Raw genomic sequence first — 21,641 nt, 5'->3', positions numbered from 1 at the left:
ACTGATCTCCTGCAGTGGTCACCCGATGTTCTGTTGACTGATGAAGCTATCAGGTGCCAGTTCCACAAAGGCCATTCTGAAACCCTTAAGGATTTGATCCTTCATGATGCCCTTTGTTCTCTGGTGGAGGCCATGACTCAGGCCATATGAATGAACCACAGAATCTGTGAGGGACTTGGTGAACAGCAGGCTGCCCGTTATACTTCCCTGGAGTAGATCCATTTACCTGAGGTGGAGCCACTAGGGTCACATTATGGCTCTAAATTTCAAAAGACAAAACAAAAAAATATCTTTCTGCAATCTGAGCAAGACCAGCACCCAAAACACAACCAGCAAAAGGATACCACTATGTTATTTGTATCATACAGCAGCCTATTTTTGTGGAGTATTCACATGTATTGAGTTTTATTTTTTAGCATTCTTTGGTAGAAATAGCAGGTTAATAATTTATTTATAAAAAAAAACAAAACACAGGAAAAAAAAACCAGAAATAAATATGACAAATAGTCACATTGGTGGATGCCTGCTGAATTCTGCTAGTTATTTGTCATCCGACAAGTTTTGGTAAGGCTGTTTCCTTATGGCATGTATTTCTCAGTTTTTCCATGTTAGCTGTTTTTTGAAAATTCTTTTTACCCAAAATACCGTACTTACTAAACTACAATATATTTGTGTTTTATAATGGTTTTCCAACTTGAAAACAAAATGACACTTTTAATTACTACTACAGTCTCAGAATTATTCAATTCTCTGAATAGAATAATTCATTAGCGCACCCACTTGCAAATCATGTATTGTCTCAGGATTTAATAATCAAGGGCTTCATTAAATTAATCAAGTATCTGGACCGGATAGGGGTTTGTTGACAGTGACATTTGGTTGCATCTTAGAAATATGTCTAATGGCCCATTTGGATAGGCAAGTAATTGGGGAACAAGCATAAACAGGCTGGAAACAATTGTCGAAAGAGCTATCATGATAAAACATTTTAAGTAGTAGCACATAGCCTCTGTTATGTCCTGCTGATCGTATCACATTCTATCGGCATAGAACAATTCTATTAACTTTCATTCATATAGAGTTTGTCGGCCTGCCTAACTGGTCAATAGACGACTGACGGTTGGCTTACATATAGCGGTTTGGTGGTCATTTATTGGCTAAATTTGGCTTATGTGAACCGGTCAATAGTTAACTCAATGGTAAAGAAAGTTAAGAGTTCGTTGCCTTGCACAATCATAAAATAGGATGCAAATAGATAAGGGGTTGAATGTTCCTAGAGTAGTTCTACAGCTGGAAGCATAATTTGTAACTTCAAAGTTAAAGGAACATGGATGTGGAACAAAAGAAAACGTTCACCAGCTGCCAACAGATTTCTGAGTAGACAGGTGGTCAAAACTCCATTCACTAAAAAAAAGACCTGCAGCAAGATTTTGTGTTAACAAGCACTGAGGTTTCCGTTTGGATAGCATGGTGCATAATAGATGCTGAAGTCTATATTCTGGAGGTCAAACATGTACACTTCATCTTAGCCAAAAACGCAAGAAAATTCAACTTTAGTATACTCAAAACCATAAAAATTGTCCACAGACGTTTTGGGATTCTGCTTTGTGTAAACAAAACTGGAACTTTCAAGCCCTATGGATCATCAATGTCTGGAGGAGGAATAATTAAACATATGCTAAAACAAGCACAGAAGTAGCTCAATGATGCTTTGGGGCTGCTTTGCCATCTTTGGCCCTAGAAACCTGAAGTGTGTGGAGGGAAATTTTAGAAAAAAAGTCATCCTGTTTGTGAGGAAGCTGTTGTGAATTCTGTGGCAGAGCTCCCTCCTGTGGTCACAAGTGGTACTGCGGCTTCTGAGTTTCCTTCCTCAGGTGATGTGGTGAAGTCGTTAGGTGCTGCTCTATTTAACTCCACCTAGTGCTTTGTTCCTGGCCTCCAGTCAATGTTCTAGTATTGGTCTTGCTTCCTCCTGGATCGTTCCTGTGGCCTGTCTTCCTGCATAAGCTAAGTTTTGCTTGTGTTATTTTTGTTTGCTATTTTTTCTGTCCAGCTTGCTTAATTGGTTTTTCTTGCTTACTGGAAGCTCTGGGACGCAGAGGGAGCACCTCCGTACCGTTAGTCGGTGCGGAGGGTCTTTTTGCCCCCTTTGCGTGGTTGTTTGTAGGGTTTTGTGTTGACTGCAAAGCAATCTTTTCTATCCTCGGTCTGTTCAGTAAGTTGGGCCTCACTTTGCTAAATCTATTTCATCTCTGCGTTTGTATTTTCATCTCAACTCACAGTCATTATATGTGGGGGGCTGCCTTTTCCTTTGGGGTATTTCTCTGAGGCAAGGTAGGCTTATTTTTCCTTCTTAGGCCTAGCTAGTTTCTCAGGCTGTGCCGAGTTGCATAGGGAGCGTTAGGCGCAATCCACGGCTGCCTCTAGTGTGGTTGGATAGGATTAGGGATTGCGGTCAGCAGAGTTACCACGTCTCAGAGCTCGTCCTATGTCTTTTGGTTATTGTCAGGTCACTTTGTGTGCTCTGAACTTCAAGGTCCATTGTGGTTCTGAATTACCTATTCATAACAGGAAGCTGACACTTAATTGGAACTTCCAACAGGACAATGATCCCAAGCATACCTTACAAAGAACCCGTGACTTGGTCAAGAAAACTGAGTTTAGTACCTTGTGAAAAAAAACCTGGGCTACCTCGCTTCTGCTGTTCTTATCCGTTTTGTGCTGCGTTGTTTCATTGCACAGATATTCACATTTATTAGTGTTGAGGTCAGGTACGGACTGTGACTAAAATTCAGCCCTGGCATTTGAAATCACACAGGCCCATGTTGTCCCTGTCCCCAAGCACTAGATGGGATACATTACTAATATTACCCTGGATGGAGGAAAGCAAGATTTACTACAAAACCAATATTTCCAAAGATACCCGTGGCCTGCTGGGGTAAGTGACGGAGTCAGCGACTTTGTGCTTCGTCACAGCTCTTAACAGTATGGGTGTCTTGAGAACAATAATTCTGCTAACAACGTAGCAGACGAGACGGCCCACGACCAGACAGGCCCTTCTGTCATTTGCCAGAATTGCCAGATGGCCAGTCCGGCCCTGGTTGAGGAGCAGTAGGTGAAATATTTGCTTGCAGTCCAACTGGGCATTTCTTCACAGTCTTATCTGAGGATGTGCGCTTTCACCTCTTTCTCTCAGATGCTACCAATCACAGCTGTGGTTTTTACAAGGGGTCATTTTTTTATAGAGAGTGACAGTTCCCCTTTAAAGTCCCCTATGGCTTGGTTTCCAAAGAAGTTCTGAAATATTCTGAATTAGCTGTCTCAGTCGCCTTACATGAAACCCATAGAAAATCTTTGGTGGGATATGAAGAAGGAGGTTGCATCACACAAACCAAAAAATATTCAGTAACTGGAGGCCATTTCCCATAAGGGATGGGGTAATCTTGCTATGCACTGCAGTTGTGGGAAAATCGCCAGTATTGATGAATCAGGGAAAAAGAGCTAAAATGTTATAAGGGCTCGCTCACACGAGTGGACACATTGTATGAGTACTATTTGATGTTTTATCGATAGCACTTGGACCAATGTTATTTAATGGGGCAATGCTAATGGCCTTTTTTTTTTCACTGTCAGAGTTTGATTGCAGTATGATGCGATTTCACTTTAATTTCAGTTGCCACTCACCCATCCAAGTCTATGGGTGCATGGAAAATTTGGGACTGCACTAGGATGATATTAGATTCCACTGACTCGCAGAGAAGATGTAAAAATGTTCTTCTCCATCTTCTCATAGTGTGCTCCGATTCTCTCATCCAAGTAAATCTGATCAAACTCTGAACAGATTCTCTCGGATGACAGCGACCCCGGAATGTAACATTTCACCTCTCCTTTCTCTGAAGTTAATAGGGCAAGAACTTTCTAAAGAGATTATTAGGCTTTTTCTGTATTACCAAGTTTTTATATATTTTGTTAGTGCAAATAAAGAGTGTGCTGCTAATATCTGTCCTTAACAATGAAATGAGGCAGAAAATACGTGAATTACAAATACATTTTTGTAATATATTTTAATGCATATTGTTAAAAAACCATTAAAGGAGTTGTCTGACACCTAAATACATTTTTTATTAGGCATTGATAGTTTTAAAATAATAAACAAAGGCATATTCACATTCCAGCACTACCGCACGATCCAGCTAGGATACTCCAGAGGTCTGCACTGGACTTTAACTATGTCTGTTGCTTTCAGAAATCACACGACTACTGCATCCTGTGTTTGCGGCTGTTATGGGAATAGAAGAGCGTGTCATGAGATATTTCTGACTGCTGCATCCAATCACCTGACCGCTGCACTCAATCATAGCCTGCAGCAGTCCAGTTACTTCTGAACAGAGCAGATCTCTGCAGCTTAGCTGCATTGGATTTGCATGGGCACTGGAGGGTCAGTATTCCATTTACCGTTATGTCTAAAAAAAAAAAATTGGTGCCGGACAACTCCTGTAAGTTTTAGCTTACCATTAGTCCCTTTGTGGTATCAGTGATTCAGTATTAACCTAAAGACAGGGATACGCCACACGTATTAAGGGTATGTGCACGCGTTGCGGATTTTGCTGCGGATCCGCAGTGGATTGGCCGCTGCGGATTCGTAGCAGTTTCCCATGCGTTGTACAGTACCATGTAAACCTATGGAAAATAAAATCCACAGTGCCCATGCTGCAGAAAATACGCACAGAAACATAGCGTTTATTCCGCAGCATGTCAATTCTTTGTGCGGATTCTGCAGCGGTTTATACTTGCTCCATAATAAGAATCTGCAGGTGTAGAACCGCAGGTGGAATCCGCACAAAATCAGCAAAAAAATAGCGGGAAATCCGCAGTGCAGATTCTGCGGATTTACCAAAATCAGTCCAGAAAAATCCGCACCACTTTCCGCAACATGTGCACGTGGCCTAAATCAGTGAAATCAAAACAAAAAGTTTGACTTTCATATTGAACATTGATTAAAGCATATGTACATGTATTACAACACATTTTTCATATAGAAGTTCTATTTGAGAAACATTTACCCCCCAAAAAAACAAAAAACATTTGGTGGGGGTCACAGAAAAACATATTTCACAGCTTTGCATCCCTTACAAAGTCATTTTCCTCCTATGCAGTCCTCCATACAGTATTGTGGGCACCACCTACTCCTCCATATAGTATTATGAGCACCACATGGTTCTATACAGTATTATGGGCACCACATAGTGCTCTGTACAGTATTATGGGCACCACATAGTCCTCCATGCAGTATTATGAGCATCACATAGTCCTCCATACAGTATTATGGGCACCACATAGTACTCCATACGGTATAATGGAACTCATATAGTGCTATATACAGTATAACGGGCCCCATATAGTGCTTCATACAGTGTAATTGGCCTCATATATTGCTCCCTTCAGTTTATCGGGCCCCATATATTGTACCATTCAGTATATTGGGCTCCACATGTTGCTCCATTCAGTATAATGGGCCTCACATATTGCTCAATTCAGTATAAAGGGTCACATATATTGCTCCATCCAGTGTAATGGGTCCCATATATTGCTCCATTCAGTATAAAGGGCCCCTTATAGTGCTCCATACAGTATAATGGACCCCATATATTGCTTCCTTCAGTATAATGGGCCACATATAAATAGCTCTCTACAATATAAATGTATAATGTGCCCCATATATTGTTCCGTACATTAAAAATAGATAATCCATTACTCACCCTCTCCCGTTCCCTCGCTGTCCCGATCTCCTCAGCGTCTTCTGACCCTCTGCACTCCTCAGCACAGAGGGTGCGCTGCAGTGATGGGCACTGAGATATCACAGAGCTGAGACACAGAGGGGGAATGATGGGAGAGGACACTTCAGCTGACGGCTCCCTTAATTGTTTTTAGCTGTATCGGCATCTAGGATGCTAAAACAGTTGAAAGTATTGTGCAGTTGTGCGTGGCCTGCCACCAGTGGCATTACGCCACTGGTTGCATTCATAACTCTGGAGGATCCAGAGCCAAGATCTTCCATTATTTCTTGTTATGTGTTGCATTCTGGGAAGTGTATTCTGAGCACCAGAAAAAAAAAACCCCGTTCCACTGCATTATTAGCACCCAGATAAGATTTCAAGGAACTGTATGGCAACATGTTTATTGTCCATTTCCTAGAACGGTGAAGCCTTGGGCTATTAAACAGGATGTGAGTCAGGATCAGTAATAAATAAAGTATTTACAAACTTAGAGTAATGATCATTTTATTTACTTTTTACTTCATAAGTCAGTAATAGACTTGAACATAAGTTATACTGTTTTATAAAGTTTCTTATCAGAGAAAGCTGCTTCCTCCTGGACTGATATTTCATTTTCAATATTGTCAATTCACATGTGAAATCTTTTTCAGTGAACATGGATTTCCCGACCACTGAGACTGGTGCTCATGATCTATGAAGAGCTGTAACTGTGTCATGAGAACATTAGGGAGAAAGAAATGAATTTGTTGATTTTCATGTGTACTGTTTATTTTGGAAATAAAAATGAAAATGACAGTTACTCTTTAACTTTTGATAAATAATATATATATATATATATATATATATATATATATATATATATATATATATATATAATTCAGTCTACATACCCTTAAAATATTACAAGGAGGCATGTTGTTACATTACATCTATAACGCTCATTACCAAAAGTATGTTATAGCTACTGCTTATTACTAAAATATGTTAATCTTTCAGCAAGGAGCAGAAACAAAACTTTTTTTTATGATTTGTTCATTAATTATGGAACACAGAGCAATACTGAACATGTCCAAACACTTTGGATAATACCATGACCAATTACATTTCTGACTTCAGGAAGTGTTGGAGGACACCCTCTGATCTTAAAAGGAATGGGTTATGTCCCCAAATGCTATTTTCCTACAGATACGGGGTTAATCTGCAGGTTAATAGCCTTCTAAAGTTGGCTGGTCGCCGCACTAAAAACCCGAATACCGGGAGGAAATGAGCTTTATTCCTCATGGTAGCCTCGCGGCTTGAGTCCCTGCTCAGTATATAGTGAACGGCGATTGTAAGCACACCTCAGCACATTGATTGCAATACATCAGGGCTGAGTGGTGACTGAAGTCGCACGGGCACACCTCTATGACTGAAATCCAGAGCTGCCGTGAGGAATAACAATGGTGTATCTAGGTGCTCCGACACCCTGGGCAAAAATTCAGTTTGGCGACCCCTTTTATACACAGCTTAAGGCCAGTCTCACACGTCCAGATAATTCCGGTACCGGGGAAAATGGTACCGGAGTTATCCGTGTCCGTGTACTCACGTAGGCCATCCGTGTGGGATCCGTGTGATGTCCATGAGTATGTTTTTAGGGTCTGTGTGCTGTACGTGTGCTGTACGTGTGCCCGTGTCCTTGTATTGCAAAAATTTTTACAATTTTAACCCTATGACAGGAAAAATGCACACGGACAGCATCCATGTGCGGTACATGTTTACACGGACCCATTGACTTTAATGGGTCCGTGTGTTCCGTGCGCTCCCACGAACACTGACATGTCTCCGTGTTTTGCCAACGGACACACGGTCCGTGAAAACACGCTGACATGTGCAGAGACACATTTATTTTAATGTGTCTACGTGAGTCAGTGTCTCCGGTACGTGAGGAAACTGTCACCTCACGTACCGGAGCCACTGACGTGTGAAACCGGCCTCAAATGCTATTTGCACACATAGTCATGTACCAACGAGCTGTTCTTTCTAATTCTCTCAATGTTCAGTGAAATACTACAGCCCCTGTTTCATTGAGAGAAGCAGGAAAAGAAGCTAGTCAGCACATGACTGTAATTATGAAAATCGCATATGACTGGCCATGTGATGATTTCTGGAACCGGCAAGCAGAGCCATAAACTGACAATGGAGTATATTACACAGCGTACGGATTGAGCATGCTACAATGCTTAATTTTATACTTAAAGGAGTTATCCAAGTTTGTGATGAAAGTCTGCAGTCGCTCTATTTGACTTCTGAAAGTGAGCACTGTCAGGATTCTCCCATGCTAGTCGCGAGAGCAGGTGGTGACATGATGGCAAGTTTTCGATTTGCATACTTATGGCCACATTCCGACTAATCGTGCAAGGCCTCACTCAATACAAGTGAATTAAGTGAAGCAGCACACATCTACTTGGTGACCGCATTTATGCAAAGGACATACTTGTGGTTACGTGAGTACGCACTCTTACCACCGGCACCAGAGAATCCGGACAGCGTGCAATGCACGTGCTGTGAGGATTCAGAAGTTTGCAGTCATGCATAGTGGGATCAGGGGACTTACATTTAGAGCACCACTCCAGAGGTACAAAAAAAAAAAAAAAAAAATACTGGAGTGGTGCTTTAGGTGTAATTATCATTTTAGATGAACGTGAAGCAAAATATCTGTACCTGCCATTAGCGCCTCTGTCCTCCCCTCCGCCCTTTCCTCTACATAGATTTTCATGAGGAGCAAATGTCATCTCTGTAAGAAATATAAAAATCTGTCTTCATTGAATACAGATTTTACTTGTGAACCGTGAGTGAAAGATGAATCTGGGAGGAGAAAGAAGCCAATGTATGTAATAAAGTATATTGCAAAGTTTATTATCTTCATGTGTACTATTGATAGAGGAAATAAAAAATTAAACAATGGCTCTGCTTTTTGTGATATTATGTCAGGAGTTGCTTATACATGTATGACCACTAGCCAGCCAATGATTGTAATATAAATTACATCTCAGTGATGATTTTTCTAGCAGTTTGGAATGTTGTATTGTCCCAGAATTATAAACACTGCATTCTCTAAGAAACAGCACCGCACGAGTCAATGGGTTATGTCTGGTATTGCAGCTGCAACACCACACAATTGTTTTTTTTTTTAAACTCCTGGATAATCCATTTGTCAATTTAAAGACAAGGCAGGGTTGGACACATCTGTACTTCTAGTATAGGTCTATACCAAGTGGCTAAGGATGGTTGAGATAACAGTACTAGCTGCATGTACGCAGATCACTGACTTAATAACTGACTGCAGAGTTTCACTTTTTCTGTTAATGAAGTCATGGATTTTTTTTTTTCTTTACAATGCGCACAACCTAGTAATTAAGACAGACACATTCAGCATCTTCTGCCAAGTGACGATTCTGTACTTGTCCTAGAAGCTTTGTCAGGAAGTTTATTGGCACACCCACCCTGGAACACACCTAGTTAACCCTTGCATCCACCAAAACAAAGGTATACAATCATAGACAACCTGAAAACTGGAAACCAGCACTGACTTGTGTCATCTGATCCATCTGCATGCAAAAATAGGCTTTGTGTATGACTGAAGATAATTCATCAGTCGGCACCGACAATCAAAGGACAGGAAAGAGAACATTTTACTGTTGGAAAAAGTCCCAGAGAAGTCGAAGTGATTGCGCCTCACATACATTAATATAGTTGTGGGTGATTTGGAGTGCTCTTATTCTTTGATGTCTGCACTATTCTAAAACCAAAATCTGGACTGCTCACTTTGCCATGGTAAGTAAAAAAGACATTCTATTTTCTTTCAGTTTTTTTTTTTTAGGTCCTTTGTTTTATTAAAAAAAAAATCTAAAACATACAAGAATTGGAAATATAGGAAATCCTTGTGCTTTTCCAATGCAGGAGATGAAGCTTGAGGTCTTGTTGATGTAATGTAGGCTGAAAACAGACGCTTCTTTGTGCTCCTGAAGCTTGTCTGACCAGTATCTGTTTGTCTTATCAACCAGTGCTATTTAGGATATCAATGTGAAATGTACTTTTTTTATGGAAACTTTGAAACAAGGCTGGTTTCAGGATCAGTGATGCCACTTGAAATTGTTGAAAAATATAACATTTAAGTAACAATGTTGCTCCTATATCCAGCAAACTATATATGTACAGTATACATAGTGTTTACTCATGTGCTAGTTTCACTAGTTAGACTGATATGATTGCTTCTTTTAGTATAAGTACAACATATTGCAAAGATACCATGCCTATTTGATCCTTCATGATCATCCATAGTTTCGCAATATTGTAAACTAATTCAGGAAGTTTAGAACCTGATCTTTTGAAATTAGGACAACTGGGTTATGGCAGCACAACAGCTCAACGTTTTGTACTGCTATCAGAAAAATATACAAGACTTATTGGCTCTACAGCATAAAACAAGTGACTTTATTATTTACTAGTTCAGTATAAAATATGTATTTTTTACTTCCTGTTATCAATTCAAATAAGGTAAAAATACTTTGAGCCAAAAAACAACAAAAAATAGAACCGAATGAAAGGTTTTTAAGGCTAAGTTCCCACGATGAGTATTTGGCGAGTTAAACACTTTTATCTCATTTTTTCTGCTGCGGTTATCGTCTCCTTTTGGTTTGCCATGTTCTAAATAAAAGTGCTTTCTTTTGGATATTTCCTGTTGCTCAGTTTTGATAGCATTTTATTGATAATCTCAGCTGATTACATATGTTTTTAGTGCAATTTGGCTGTGGAAATGCATTAATTAAAAACGCGTGTGCGTTTATTACCTGCAGATTTTCCTCACCTCAAGTCTATGGGGAAAATGCACAAATAAGACTCATATTTACAAGTGAAATTCATGCACTCTAAGCTGCACGTAGATCTTTATTTTAAACACAATTATTCATATCTTCTCTACAGCAAACGCTGCTGCAGGGAAGAAATGAATGGGGCTTCAGCACCAGATGCTGGTACGTGTGGTACCCAGCACGGTGCGTGTGGTGCCGCATGTGTGCCACACTGATGTGCCACAGAAACGTAGGGGCACACGGACACGGATAATTCCGGTACAGATTTTTTCCGGAATTATCTGGACGTGTGAGACTGGCCTTACTGGAAGCGCGTTGTAAATCCCGCCCATCGGTGACCCAGTCAACTGGATCATGGGTCACTGATGGAACGGCAAGACAACCAGAGGTCTGAAAGAGACCTCTATGGTTGTCATTGCCGGATTGCTATGCGCGCCACCCCGTGGAAGGCATTCCTAGCAAGTGAGAATTTCTGCTACACACATGCGATCTGATCATTGCCTGTGTGTAGCAGAGGCGATCAGAGTACTGCAGCTTCTATTCACCCATGGGGACTATTGAAGCATGTAAAAAGACATGTTTGGTGTCTATGAACTCGTAATGACCTGGAGAATCATAATGGCAGGTCAGTTTCAGCAGTTAGTGAACATGGTTAAAGAAAAAAAAAACACAGCTGTGGAATTGCACTTTTTTCGCAATTTCATTGCACTTGGAATTTTTTTCCCGATTTCCAGTACACGACATGTTAAAACCAATGGTGTATTTCAAAAGTACAACTTGCCCTGCAAAAAAACAAGCTCTCACATGGCCATATTGATGGAAAAATAAAAGTTATGGCTCTGGGATGAAGGAGCAAAATACAAAAATGCAAAAACAAAAATACCTCTGGTCGTGAAGTGGTTAATAGAAGTGACAAAACAGAACATGTGCACAGCAATGTCGTTTTGACAATGCTGTGCATTATGTTTATTTTATGGGGCACTTTTGCAGCACCTTTTCTGGAAAATTCTGGACTAAATCTGCTTGAAAAAGACGCAGTGTTGATATACCTTATATTGGTTTCACTGACAGAAATATAAAATGCATTGCAAAAGAATTGGTTTGGATTCTAGCCTTTTTGTGACTTATTTTGTCAGCAGATTTTTGTCAAATAAAATCTGCATGCTCTGGTTATAGTGATTTTCTAAGTGGTTTACTATTGGCATTATTATTGGACTTAAAAATCCCTGGAAAATTATTGTTAAAAAGTTGCAAAATAAAAAGAATGCAGAAAAAAATAAATTGTAAAAAATTGCTATAGGAAACTATTGAAATTCACCTCCATCATTGCCCATCACCTCCATCATTGTCTCCCCCACCGCCATCATTGCCCATCACCTCCATCATTGCCTCCCCCACCATCATTGCATAATCATCTCCATCATTGCCTCCCCCACCATCATTGCCCATTACCTCCATCATTGCCTCCCCCACCATCACTGCCTATCACCTCTATCATTGCCTACCCCACCATCATTGCCCATCACTTCCATCATTGCCTCCCCCACCATCATTGCCCATCACCTCCATCATTGCCTAATCATCTCCATCATTGCCTCCCCCCACCATCATTGCCCATCACCTCCATCATTGCCTCCCCCCACTGCCATCATTGCCCACCCACCACTGCCTATCACCCCTATCATTGCCTCCCCCACCATCATTGCCCATCACCTCCATCATTGTCTCCTCCCACTGCCATCATTGCCCATCACCTCCATCATTGTTTCCCCCCACTGCCATCATTGCCCATCACCTCCATCATTGCCTAATCATCTCCATCATTGCCCATCACCTCCATCATTGCCTCCCCCACCATCATTGCCCATCACTTCCATCATTGCCTCCCCTACCCATCATTGCCTCCCCCCACCAATATCATTGTCCTTCCCCACCACCCCTCTCACACACACACCGCACCACATACACGCACACAGGCACACAGCACAGCTCACCTCCCCGCAGCAGCAAATCCTAGCAGCCTCTTCCTTGTTGCAGCTTTCTGTATGAGACAGCACGCTGGATGATAATGTCATCCAGCTGTGCTGTCTCAGGCAGGAAGCAGGATGCCGGGATGTGCTGCGCTGTGGGTTTGTGTGCCTGCGTGTGTGTGTATATGGTGCTGTGCTTTGTGTGTGTGTGGTGTGGTGGTGAGGCTTTACATGCGGGCAGTGTTATCTGCAGCCTGTGGCTAATGCTGCCCGCTGTTAAAGAGAAATGGTATTCACGCCTCTCCACGCCTATAGGGGCGTGGGGAAGCGTGATTATTCATTTTGCTTTAGCAGCGGGGACAGGATTCTGTCTCCAGCTGCTGCTAAGCTGGCACAGGGTGGGCCCCCTTGACGCAGGGGCCCCATAGCCACTGGCTGGGGGCCCCTGGAGCAGTGGGGGCCCTAGGCAGCTGCTGGCCAGTATGCCAGCAGGTGTCAGTGCCTGGGCCCACCAGAGAATCCTCCGGTTCTCTGGTGGGCAAGTCCGAGCCTGAGATGGTCAGATGCACAGGTACAAGACACAGGAGAGAAGGTCAAAAGTATAGTCAGACAGTCCAAGGTCAGAGCAGGCATGAGTTCACAAAATAGTCAGAGCAGGGATGAAGACATCAAACAGGTCCAGTGGATAACATGCAGCAGCCTACTACGCCATGTATGAACAGGCACTCAGACTAGGAACCCATGTTCAGGCAAGGGGTGGAGTCACCTGATATATCACCTGCTAACAGATGATAGGCTGGGGAAGCAAATCTCTGCAGGACAGAGTAGATACAAATTCATGCAGAGTTCTGCTGGTCCCCCTATGACTCACAACCAGCTCATAGTGATGGTCAGGTACTGAGTGGAATAGTGTAACACCCATTAGATTTCGGTGAGTTCTATAAATGTATCCAGAACTATTGAGAGGACACTATTGGCCCTTATTTATCAATACTACTATCCATGTGCTTATGGGAGAGCCCAGCTTGCATTTTTCACTTTCAAAGGAAAGTCAAAGCTCTAAATTAGTTGCTGTAAGTATATTGGTTTGTTATACAGTTTTGATAAATGAAGCACAAAAGAGTATGCCATATCAGTATGTCCCCTAGTCCCTCTCTTCCACAAGGAATTCAGTGACCTCATTATTGGCACTTATAGCAATAACCTATGTGTAGTAGCAACTGGTTATATGATTTCCCCTTGAACAAAAGTTTTTAAATCGATAGATCTTGGAATATTAATAACTTCCAAAATTGGATGTGTTTAAAAAAAATATGTCCATGTGCTGAGATAATCTTATAAATATGCCCCTGCTGTGTACTGTGTAATGGCTGTGTCTGACCGTATAGGGACATAGTCTGATCACACCATATCTCCTGGACAGGGAAGGATGAAAAGAATGTACAGGCATTATAGCAAGGGATCGCAAATGATACTTTGTGAGAAAAAAAACCTGTTTTTAAACAGGCAGGGAAATGTTTAATGGTGCCTTCACACTGCATTTAGACACCCGTTCAGTGCGTCCCATTGGGATTTATGGTGGAACCCCCTGCAAAACAGGATTCGGACGTATGCCCTGACAGGGTCATAGAGTATAATGGTCTGGCAGAGTGAATGTGCGCTGTGTTGTGCATCATTTGTCTTGATGGGTTAATATTGAAAAAGTAATATGCTTGTTTGCACTATGTTGTGTGTGTCCTTTACTACTCAAGTCTGACTGAAAAAAAAAAAAAACACAAACACACTAGGGTACAAATCATACAGGACAGTTTCAAATTTTGCCACAAACTGTATTTTGCACCCACTATACTGCCCTTCTGAAAATTGTTGAGGCTTAGTGAAAGGGGCCGAGCTTGTGGCAGCCCTAAGGCTAGGTTCACAAAATGAGTTTTTGACGCTGCATAAAAACGCAGCATCTTACATTTCCAGGATTTATAGAAATCTCATGCCCACTGTGCTTTTCATTTAAACTGACCTGTTGAGTGTTTGAATTTTGCAACAGAGTACGCTGAGTGTTAGCGCTCGCTCACACTGTCGTATAACGTGGCCAGTGAGGTTATGTTATACTATGGGGCAGTGCAGATTCGGCGTGAGAAAAAAAAATACAGCGAGTGTATCCGATAACTGGATCGCACGTACCCATACAAGTCTATGGGTGCATGTGAAAAATCGGACTGCACGCGGATGTCATGGAGAAATTACCGTATTTTTGGACTATAAAACGCACCGGACTATAAGACGCACCCAGGTTTTAGAGGTGGAAAATAGGGAATAAAATATTTGAAGCAAAAGAGGTGGTAAAATATTTAATAACATAAACATACTATGTGTAGTTATTATATATAATAGTATGTTATTATGCAAAAGAGTACAACTAAAAGTTAGGCCACCGCGCTACCTTTATCCTAAATAATAAATATAGTGAACTGAAAAGTACCCATAAAGGAAAAATAAAGCACTTACTTAGTAGTTGAAGTGCCAGAACTTGGACTGCGGAGGCTTGGTGGAGCGCTGAAGAGGTGAAGACAGCCGCTCCTCCGTGAGTCCGAGGTGAGGAGGTCTGGACGGCAGCGTGAAGCGACAGGCCCGAGGGGAGCGTCCTCCCTATTGGCGCCTGGCTGCCACGCCCACGCCGGGAATGTAGACAAGCGGCGTCCTGGCCAGGGGCGCCGCTACACTGCGGCGGGGAATAGGGGGGCGTGGTCTGGGTGACGTCACCCGGAGCTACAAGAAAATGGAGCAGAAGACGGGTGCCGAACAGGGCCTCTATTGCCTACGCGTTTCGAAGGTCACCGGACCTTCTTCGTCAGGGCTAGATAGTATCTATGTATGACTTTTTATCAGCATTCTTGTTCTTTCTCTCCCCCCCCTTTTTTTTAATAAATTATATATATAAAAAATTTCCCCCCTCCCCCCTTTTTTTATATATTTTTTTATATATTTTTATAGCAAGTGTCTCTTTCAAATATAGATTTTTTAATGATTTTTTAATTTATTAAATAAAAAAAGTTTTTTAAGATTAGTACATAGTAGTATAGACCACTTATTACTCTAAGGTATTCCATTAGATCCATGGGCTTATAAGTTTACAGCCTCTCCCTGTAGCCTAGCGACACCATCATGCACACATATGCATTTAGTTTTTCTTTTTTCTTGTGAATAGTGGGCGGCGCCTTTATATCCTATATAGAGCAGCAGACAGCCAGGGACCTCTAGCCCTGACGAAGAAGGTCCGGTGACCTTCAAAACGCGTAGGCAATAGAGGCCCTGTTCGGCACCCGTCTTCTGCTCCATTTTCTTGTAGCTCCGGGTGACGTCACCCAGACCACGCCCCCCTATTCCCCGCCGCAGTGTAGCGGCGCCCCTGGCCAGGACGCCGCTTGTCTACATTCCCGGCGTGCGCGTGGCAGCCAGGCGCCAATAGGGAGGATGCTCCCCTCGGGCCTGTCGCTTCACACTGCCGTCCGGACCTCCTCACCTCGGACTCACGGAGGAGCAGCTGTCTTTACCTCTTCAGCGCTCCACCAAGCCTCCGCAGTCCAAGTTCTGGCACTTCAACTACTAAGTAAGTGCTTTATTTTTCCTTTATGGGTACTTTTCAGTTCACTATATTTATTATTTAGGATAAAGGTAGCGCGGTGGCCTAACTTTTAGTTGTACTCTTTTGCATATATATGACAGGCTTGGCGCAGTAGCCGTCTAGGCACCAGCAGCTTCCCCCACTCCTATACCCACTATCATTTGGAGCGCCAGTGTATTTTTTATATTACCTTCTTTTAGTATGTTATTATGTTGGAAGCTACGGGTAGAAGATGGTGCTGTGGGACCAGTGTGGTGTCTGTAAAGTACTGTATGAAGACGCTGAAGGGTGACTATAAGAATGGGGGCACAGGGCTTATACTGTATTTAAAGCACCACTCCAGCACTGAAAAATAACACTGGAGTGTTGCTTTTAGATCCCATTGGGAGAACTATAACTCCCAGCATGTCCTGCAGAACCTATGGCATGCTGGGAGTTATAGTTCACCACAGAAGTGGCAGAGTGCTTTATTGTGTGTTGTAGTGACTAACCTTTTAATTGTGGCAGCCAGCCACACTGTGGTGAGGTAAAATGCTGGAGCATCCCATCCCATGACACCACAGAGTTCTCCCTCTTGTTGTCTCTCCACAGCACAGGAGTAAGCTTGCAGATTGTAGTGTGGTGTCTGCAGGGCCTGTGATGACATCAGAAGAGGGAGGGCTCTGTGCTGCCATGTGATGCTCCAGCCCGCCCTCTTCATGACATCACACAGGGTCTTGTGCTGGAGCACTCAGCCGGCAGGCAAGTATGCAGCTATCTTGTCCCCTCTGGCCCCTGCTGCTGCTACCTCCTCCACCAGACACACAGATCTCCCCAGCTGCTGCAGGAATCCAGCACTGGGGAAACCATGTGTGTCCCTGTGAAGGAGTATTCATTTGCTGCTCCCAACTTGCTGCTCAGCTGACAGGTGGGCAGGGAAGCAGCTAATGAATATTCACTGCACTTTAATGATCGGGACCATGTGGTTTCCCCAGCTCTGATTCTTGAAGCCCTGCAGGTACATTTTTCTGCCGCCTGCCTCCCAGTGCAATCCCACTGGCTGCTGCCCCCTCCCCACGTTACATCTCTACCATAAGACGCATCCACACTATCCTCTCAAATTTGGAGGAAAAAAAGTGTGTCTTATGGTCAGAAAAATACGGTACTTTCTCAGTCTTCACACAGAGTTGGAGCAGAGTGTCATTTGCATAATTGGCCTGATTCTCTCTCATGAGAGAATCAACAGCCATGTGACCCAGCCTTGCAAAAGATGTGGAAATTCGGCAGCTAAATACTCATGCACTATAAACACATTTAATTCGCACATGGCTGTAGCAATATCGTTTTGTCAAAGTAAAATACCAGGAAACGAAGCATCAAAAGCAAAGCAGCTTTATTTCAAACATGACACACCAACAAGAGACAAAAACCGCAGCATCAAAAAGGCAATAAAAACTCATGTAACCTAATTTAGCTACAGTAATAGGTGCAGAAAATCTGCAACATAAGGCCGGTTTCACACGTCAGTGGCTCCGGTACGTGAGGTGACAGTTTCCTCACGAACTGGAGACACTAACTCACGTAGACACATTAAAATCAATGTGTCTCTGCACATGTCAGCGTGTTTTCACGGACCGTGTGTCCATTTGAAAAACACGGAGACATGTCAGTGTTCGTGGGAGCGCACGGATCACACGGACCCATTAAAGTCAATGGGTCCGTGTAAAACACGTACCGCACACAGATGCTGTCCGTGTGCAGTCTGTGTGTCGTGCAGGAGACAGCGCTACAGTAAGCGCTGTTCCCCCAGCTTGTGGTGCTGAAGCCCCATTCACTTCTTCTCTCCAGCAGCGTTCGCTGGAGCGAAGGAATTAAAAATATATATATTTTTTTGTTAAAATAAAGTTCCGGGTAATCTCCCCCCTCCCTCCCCCTGTGCGCCCGCCCGCTGGCATTAAAATACTTACCCAGCTCCCTCGGCGCTTCCTCTCAGCGTCGCAGCTCTTCCTGTATGAGCGGTCACGTGGTGCCACTTATTACAGTGATGAATATGCGGCTCCACCTCCCATAGGAAGAACTGCAACGCTGAGAGGAAGCATCGGGGGAGCTGGGTAAGTATTTTAATGCCAGCGGGCGGGCGCACAGGAAGAGGGAGGGGGGAGATTACCCGGAACTTTATTTTAACAACAAAAAATAAAATGATTTTTCATTCCTTCTCTCCAGCGAACGCTGCTGGGAAGAAGGAATGAATTCTGGATTCAGCACCCAAAGCAGGGGACAGCGCTTAACTGTAGCGCTGTCTCCTGCACGGTGCGTGTGGTACCCAGTCGGCACACGGACGGCACACGGCTGCTGCACGTGTGCAAAACTGATGTGCCACATGAGCACACGGACACGGATAACTCCGGTACCGATTTTTCCGGTACCGGAATTATCTGGACGTGTGGGACAGGCCTAAAAAAAGCTCACCAAATATTGTTAGAATGGTTCCAAATGGATCACAATGTAAAATAATGAGATAAAATGTATCAGGCACAATCATATATGCATTTATAGAATTATGCAAGTGGCAGATGATGTAAACTCAGGGGCGGATACTGACAGCTAGGGGCCGTTGTGCAAGAAATGTGTCTGGGCCCCCCTTCTTTTATGGCGACAAAGCTACAGATTATATATATATATATATATATATATATATATATATATATATATATATTATATTTTTTTTTTTTTATATAGATAGATATAAGTATATGTATAGTGATAGAGATATATATCTCTCCTATATTATTTCAAAACTTTTTCGGTGATTACTTTGTATCTCCGTTGATACTGCACCCACACACACGAATGATACACCAATTGATAGGTGAACTTGTCCCCTTCAGCAAGAAAATAGCCAAACAATCCAAACATCCATGATGTGTTCACAAAATACATTTTAAACATTAATTTTCATATAACTGCAGTAAGGAAAAATGACCTGCAGGTGGCACCACACTACCCCAAAGCATACGAATACAAAGCTGAAACAAATCCTAAACATTTGCCTTAGTAACATAGTAACATAGTAACATAGTTAGTAAGGCCGAAAAAAATACATTTGTCCATCCAGTTCAGCCTATATACCATCATAATAAATCCCCAGATCTACAGAACCTAATAATTGTATTATACAATATTGTTCTGCTCCAGGAAGACATCCAGGCCTCTCTTGAACCCCTCGACTGAGTTCGCCATCACCACTTCCTCAGGCAAACAATTCCAGATTCTCACTGCCCTAACAGTAAAGAATCCTCTTCTATGTTGGTGGAAAAACCTTCTCTCCTCCAGACGCAAAGAATGCCCCCTTGTGCCCGTCACCTTCCTTGGTATAAACAGATCCTTAGCTAGATATTTGTATTGTCCCCTTATATACTTATGCCTTGGGTGCTTTCCAGCTTGCCGAACTCCTTGCCCAGCCGATTTCAGGCAGGTACATATAAAATATTTGTGGAAGTAGAATAAATGTAAAAACTTTAGCTGTTTAAGATTTCAGCTTTAAAACTGAAGCTATATAAATAAATGCAGCCTAAAAGGGACCGAGCAGGTCCTGAACCATCAGGCGGGAATCACACACAACGTATAAAAATACAGTCCGTTTTTTACGGCCGAGATACGTAGGAAATTTTCTGAACAGTGATCTGTATTCAGGGTGATTTTTTTCTCTAGCGTGAGAAAATATTCAGAAAAACTCCCACGCTAGAGTTCATATGAGTTTATGCCACCAGGGGGCGCAGCACCGCAAGTCAACGAAGCTGCATTCCATTAATTCCCCAGTTTTTACAGGCAGGAGCACAGCTGTATTAGCACCGCCCTTGGTTGTAAAATTATTTAACCCCTTCAGATGGATTTACATCGTGGGACATGACTGTACGGCGGACAGGTATGGGATATTGGTGTTTTTTTATTTTTCCATTTCTTTCATAAGATCGAGGGCCGTCAGTTGGATTGAGAGTACGATAAAGATATTAAAACCCCCATGTGTATTTATTTCATTAAAATACTTTATTCATAATGTGTGTGTGTTTATTTAACCCTTTATTACTATCGGAGTAATAATTGATAGGCGTTTTATTGACATCTCTCCATTATTAACTTGGCTTAATGTCACCTTACATTAGCAAGGTGACATTAACCCCTTTTTATCTCATATCCCACCGCTACTCGGGAGTGGGAAGAGAGTGGCTAAGTGCCAGAATAAGATGCGCCTTTTTCTGGGGTGGCTGGGGGCAGATGTTTTTAGCCGGGGAGGGGGGGGCAATAACCATGATCCCTCTCTAGGCTATTAATATCCGCCCTCAGTCACTGGCTTTCCCACTCTGGCGGAGAAAATTGCGCAGGAACCCATGCCAATTTTTTCCGTGATTTAACCCTTTATTTTAACACCTAGAGCTCCCAAATTTTGCAGACAGCCACTTCTAACATTATTAGGCTACGTTCACATTTGCGTTGTGCGTTGCTGCGTCGGCGACGCAATGCACAACGCATGGAAAAACGCAGCTTTTGGTGACGCATGCGTTCATTTTTGCATTATTTTTGGCGCAGAAAAACCTGCATCATGCAGCGTTTTCTGTTGCGCCAAAATGACGCATGTGTCACAAAACGCAAGACAACGCATGTCCATGCTCCCCCCATGTTAAATATAGGGGCGCATGATGCATGCGTCGCCGCAGCTGCGCCCGACGCAGCCCCGCACAACGCTAATGTGAACTTAGCCTTAGTGAGGAATATGTTAAAATATAACAGATATGAAATGGTTTACTGTATGTAAACCATGTCTCATGTCCTGTTGGGTTTGAGAAGGAGATGGCAAAAGCCGGCAATTGAATTACCGGCTTTTAAGCCATCTAGCTCTGTATTAAATCATAAATATATATATATATATATATATATATATATATATATATATATACGGTATATATATATATACACATTTATTTTAGCTATTCCAAGGCTGGTTTCACACTTGCGTTTTAAAATGCAGCGTTTTAAACGCAAACGCATTTGGTGCAAAAACGCGTTTAAACGCAGCGTTTTTTAAGCGCATGCGTTTTTGCGTTTAAACGCATTTTTGAAACGCGTGATGAGAAGTGTGTGACAGCTGCCAATCATCAAAATCAACTAGAAAACCCACTATAAACATAAATACTTAGGGTTAGGGTTCGGATCCCTAGTAATCCTAGGGATCCTAACCCTAACCCTAACACTAACCCTAACCCTATGGAACCCTAACCCTAACACGAACCCTAACCCTGAAACACAAATTCTAACCCTAGGGATCCTAACACAAACCCTAACTCTAACCGTAACCCTAACCCTAAGGGTTAGGGTTTGTGTTAGGGTTTGTGTTAGGGTTTGTGTTTTAGGGTTAGGGTTAGGGTTTGTGTTAAGGTTAGGGTAGGAT

The 21,641-nt window shown here is 42.5% G+C and overlaps 1 protein-coding gene across 2 annotated transcripts in view; it reads left to right on the top strand.

Moving 5' to 3' along the window:
• The window catches only part of CRYBG1 (crystallin beta-gamma domain containing 1), a 471,483-nt gene that overhangs the window by 187,522 nt on the left and 262,320 nt on the right, over window positions 1-21,641 (top strand). The window contains exon 1 of one of the 2 annotated variants that reach the window (XM_069726285.1): window positions 9,291-9,590. The exons of the other annotated variant lie outside the window; for it this stretch is intronic. Within the exon in view, the coding sequence (XP_069582386.1) occupies window positions 9,588-9,590 (3 nt within the window). The 5' untranslated portion in view covers window positions 9,291-9,587. Of the gene's footprint in view, window positions 1-9,290; window positions 9,591-21,641 lie in introns of those variants that run through there. 2 annotated transcript variants of the gene reach the window in all.

The sequence above is a fragment of the Ranitomeya imitator genome, chromosome 5, assembly GCF_032444005.1.
Source record: "Ranitomeya imitator isolate aRanImi1 chromosome 5, aRanImi1.pri, whole genome shotgun sequence".
Classification (NCBI taxonomy): domain Eukaryota; kingdom Metazoa; phylum Chordata; class Amphibia; order Anura; family Dendrobatidae; genus Ranitomeya; species Ranitomeya imitator.
Note: the sequence above shows the minus strand (reverse complement) of the source record. Positions and strands in the feature narration are given on the sequence as shown.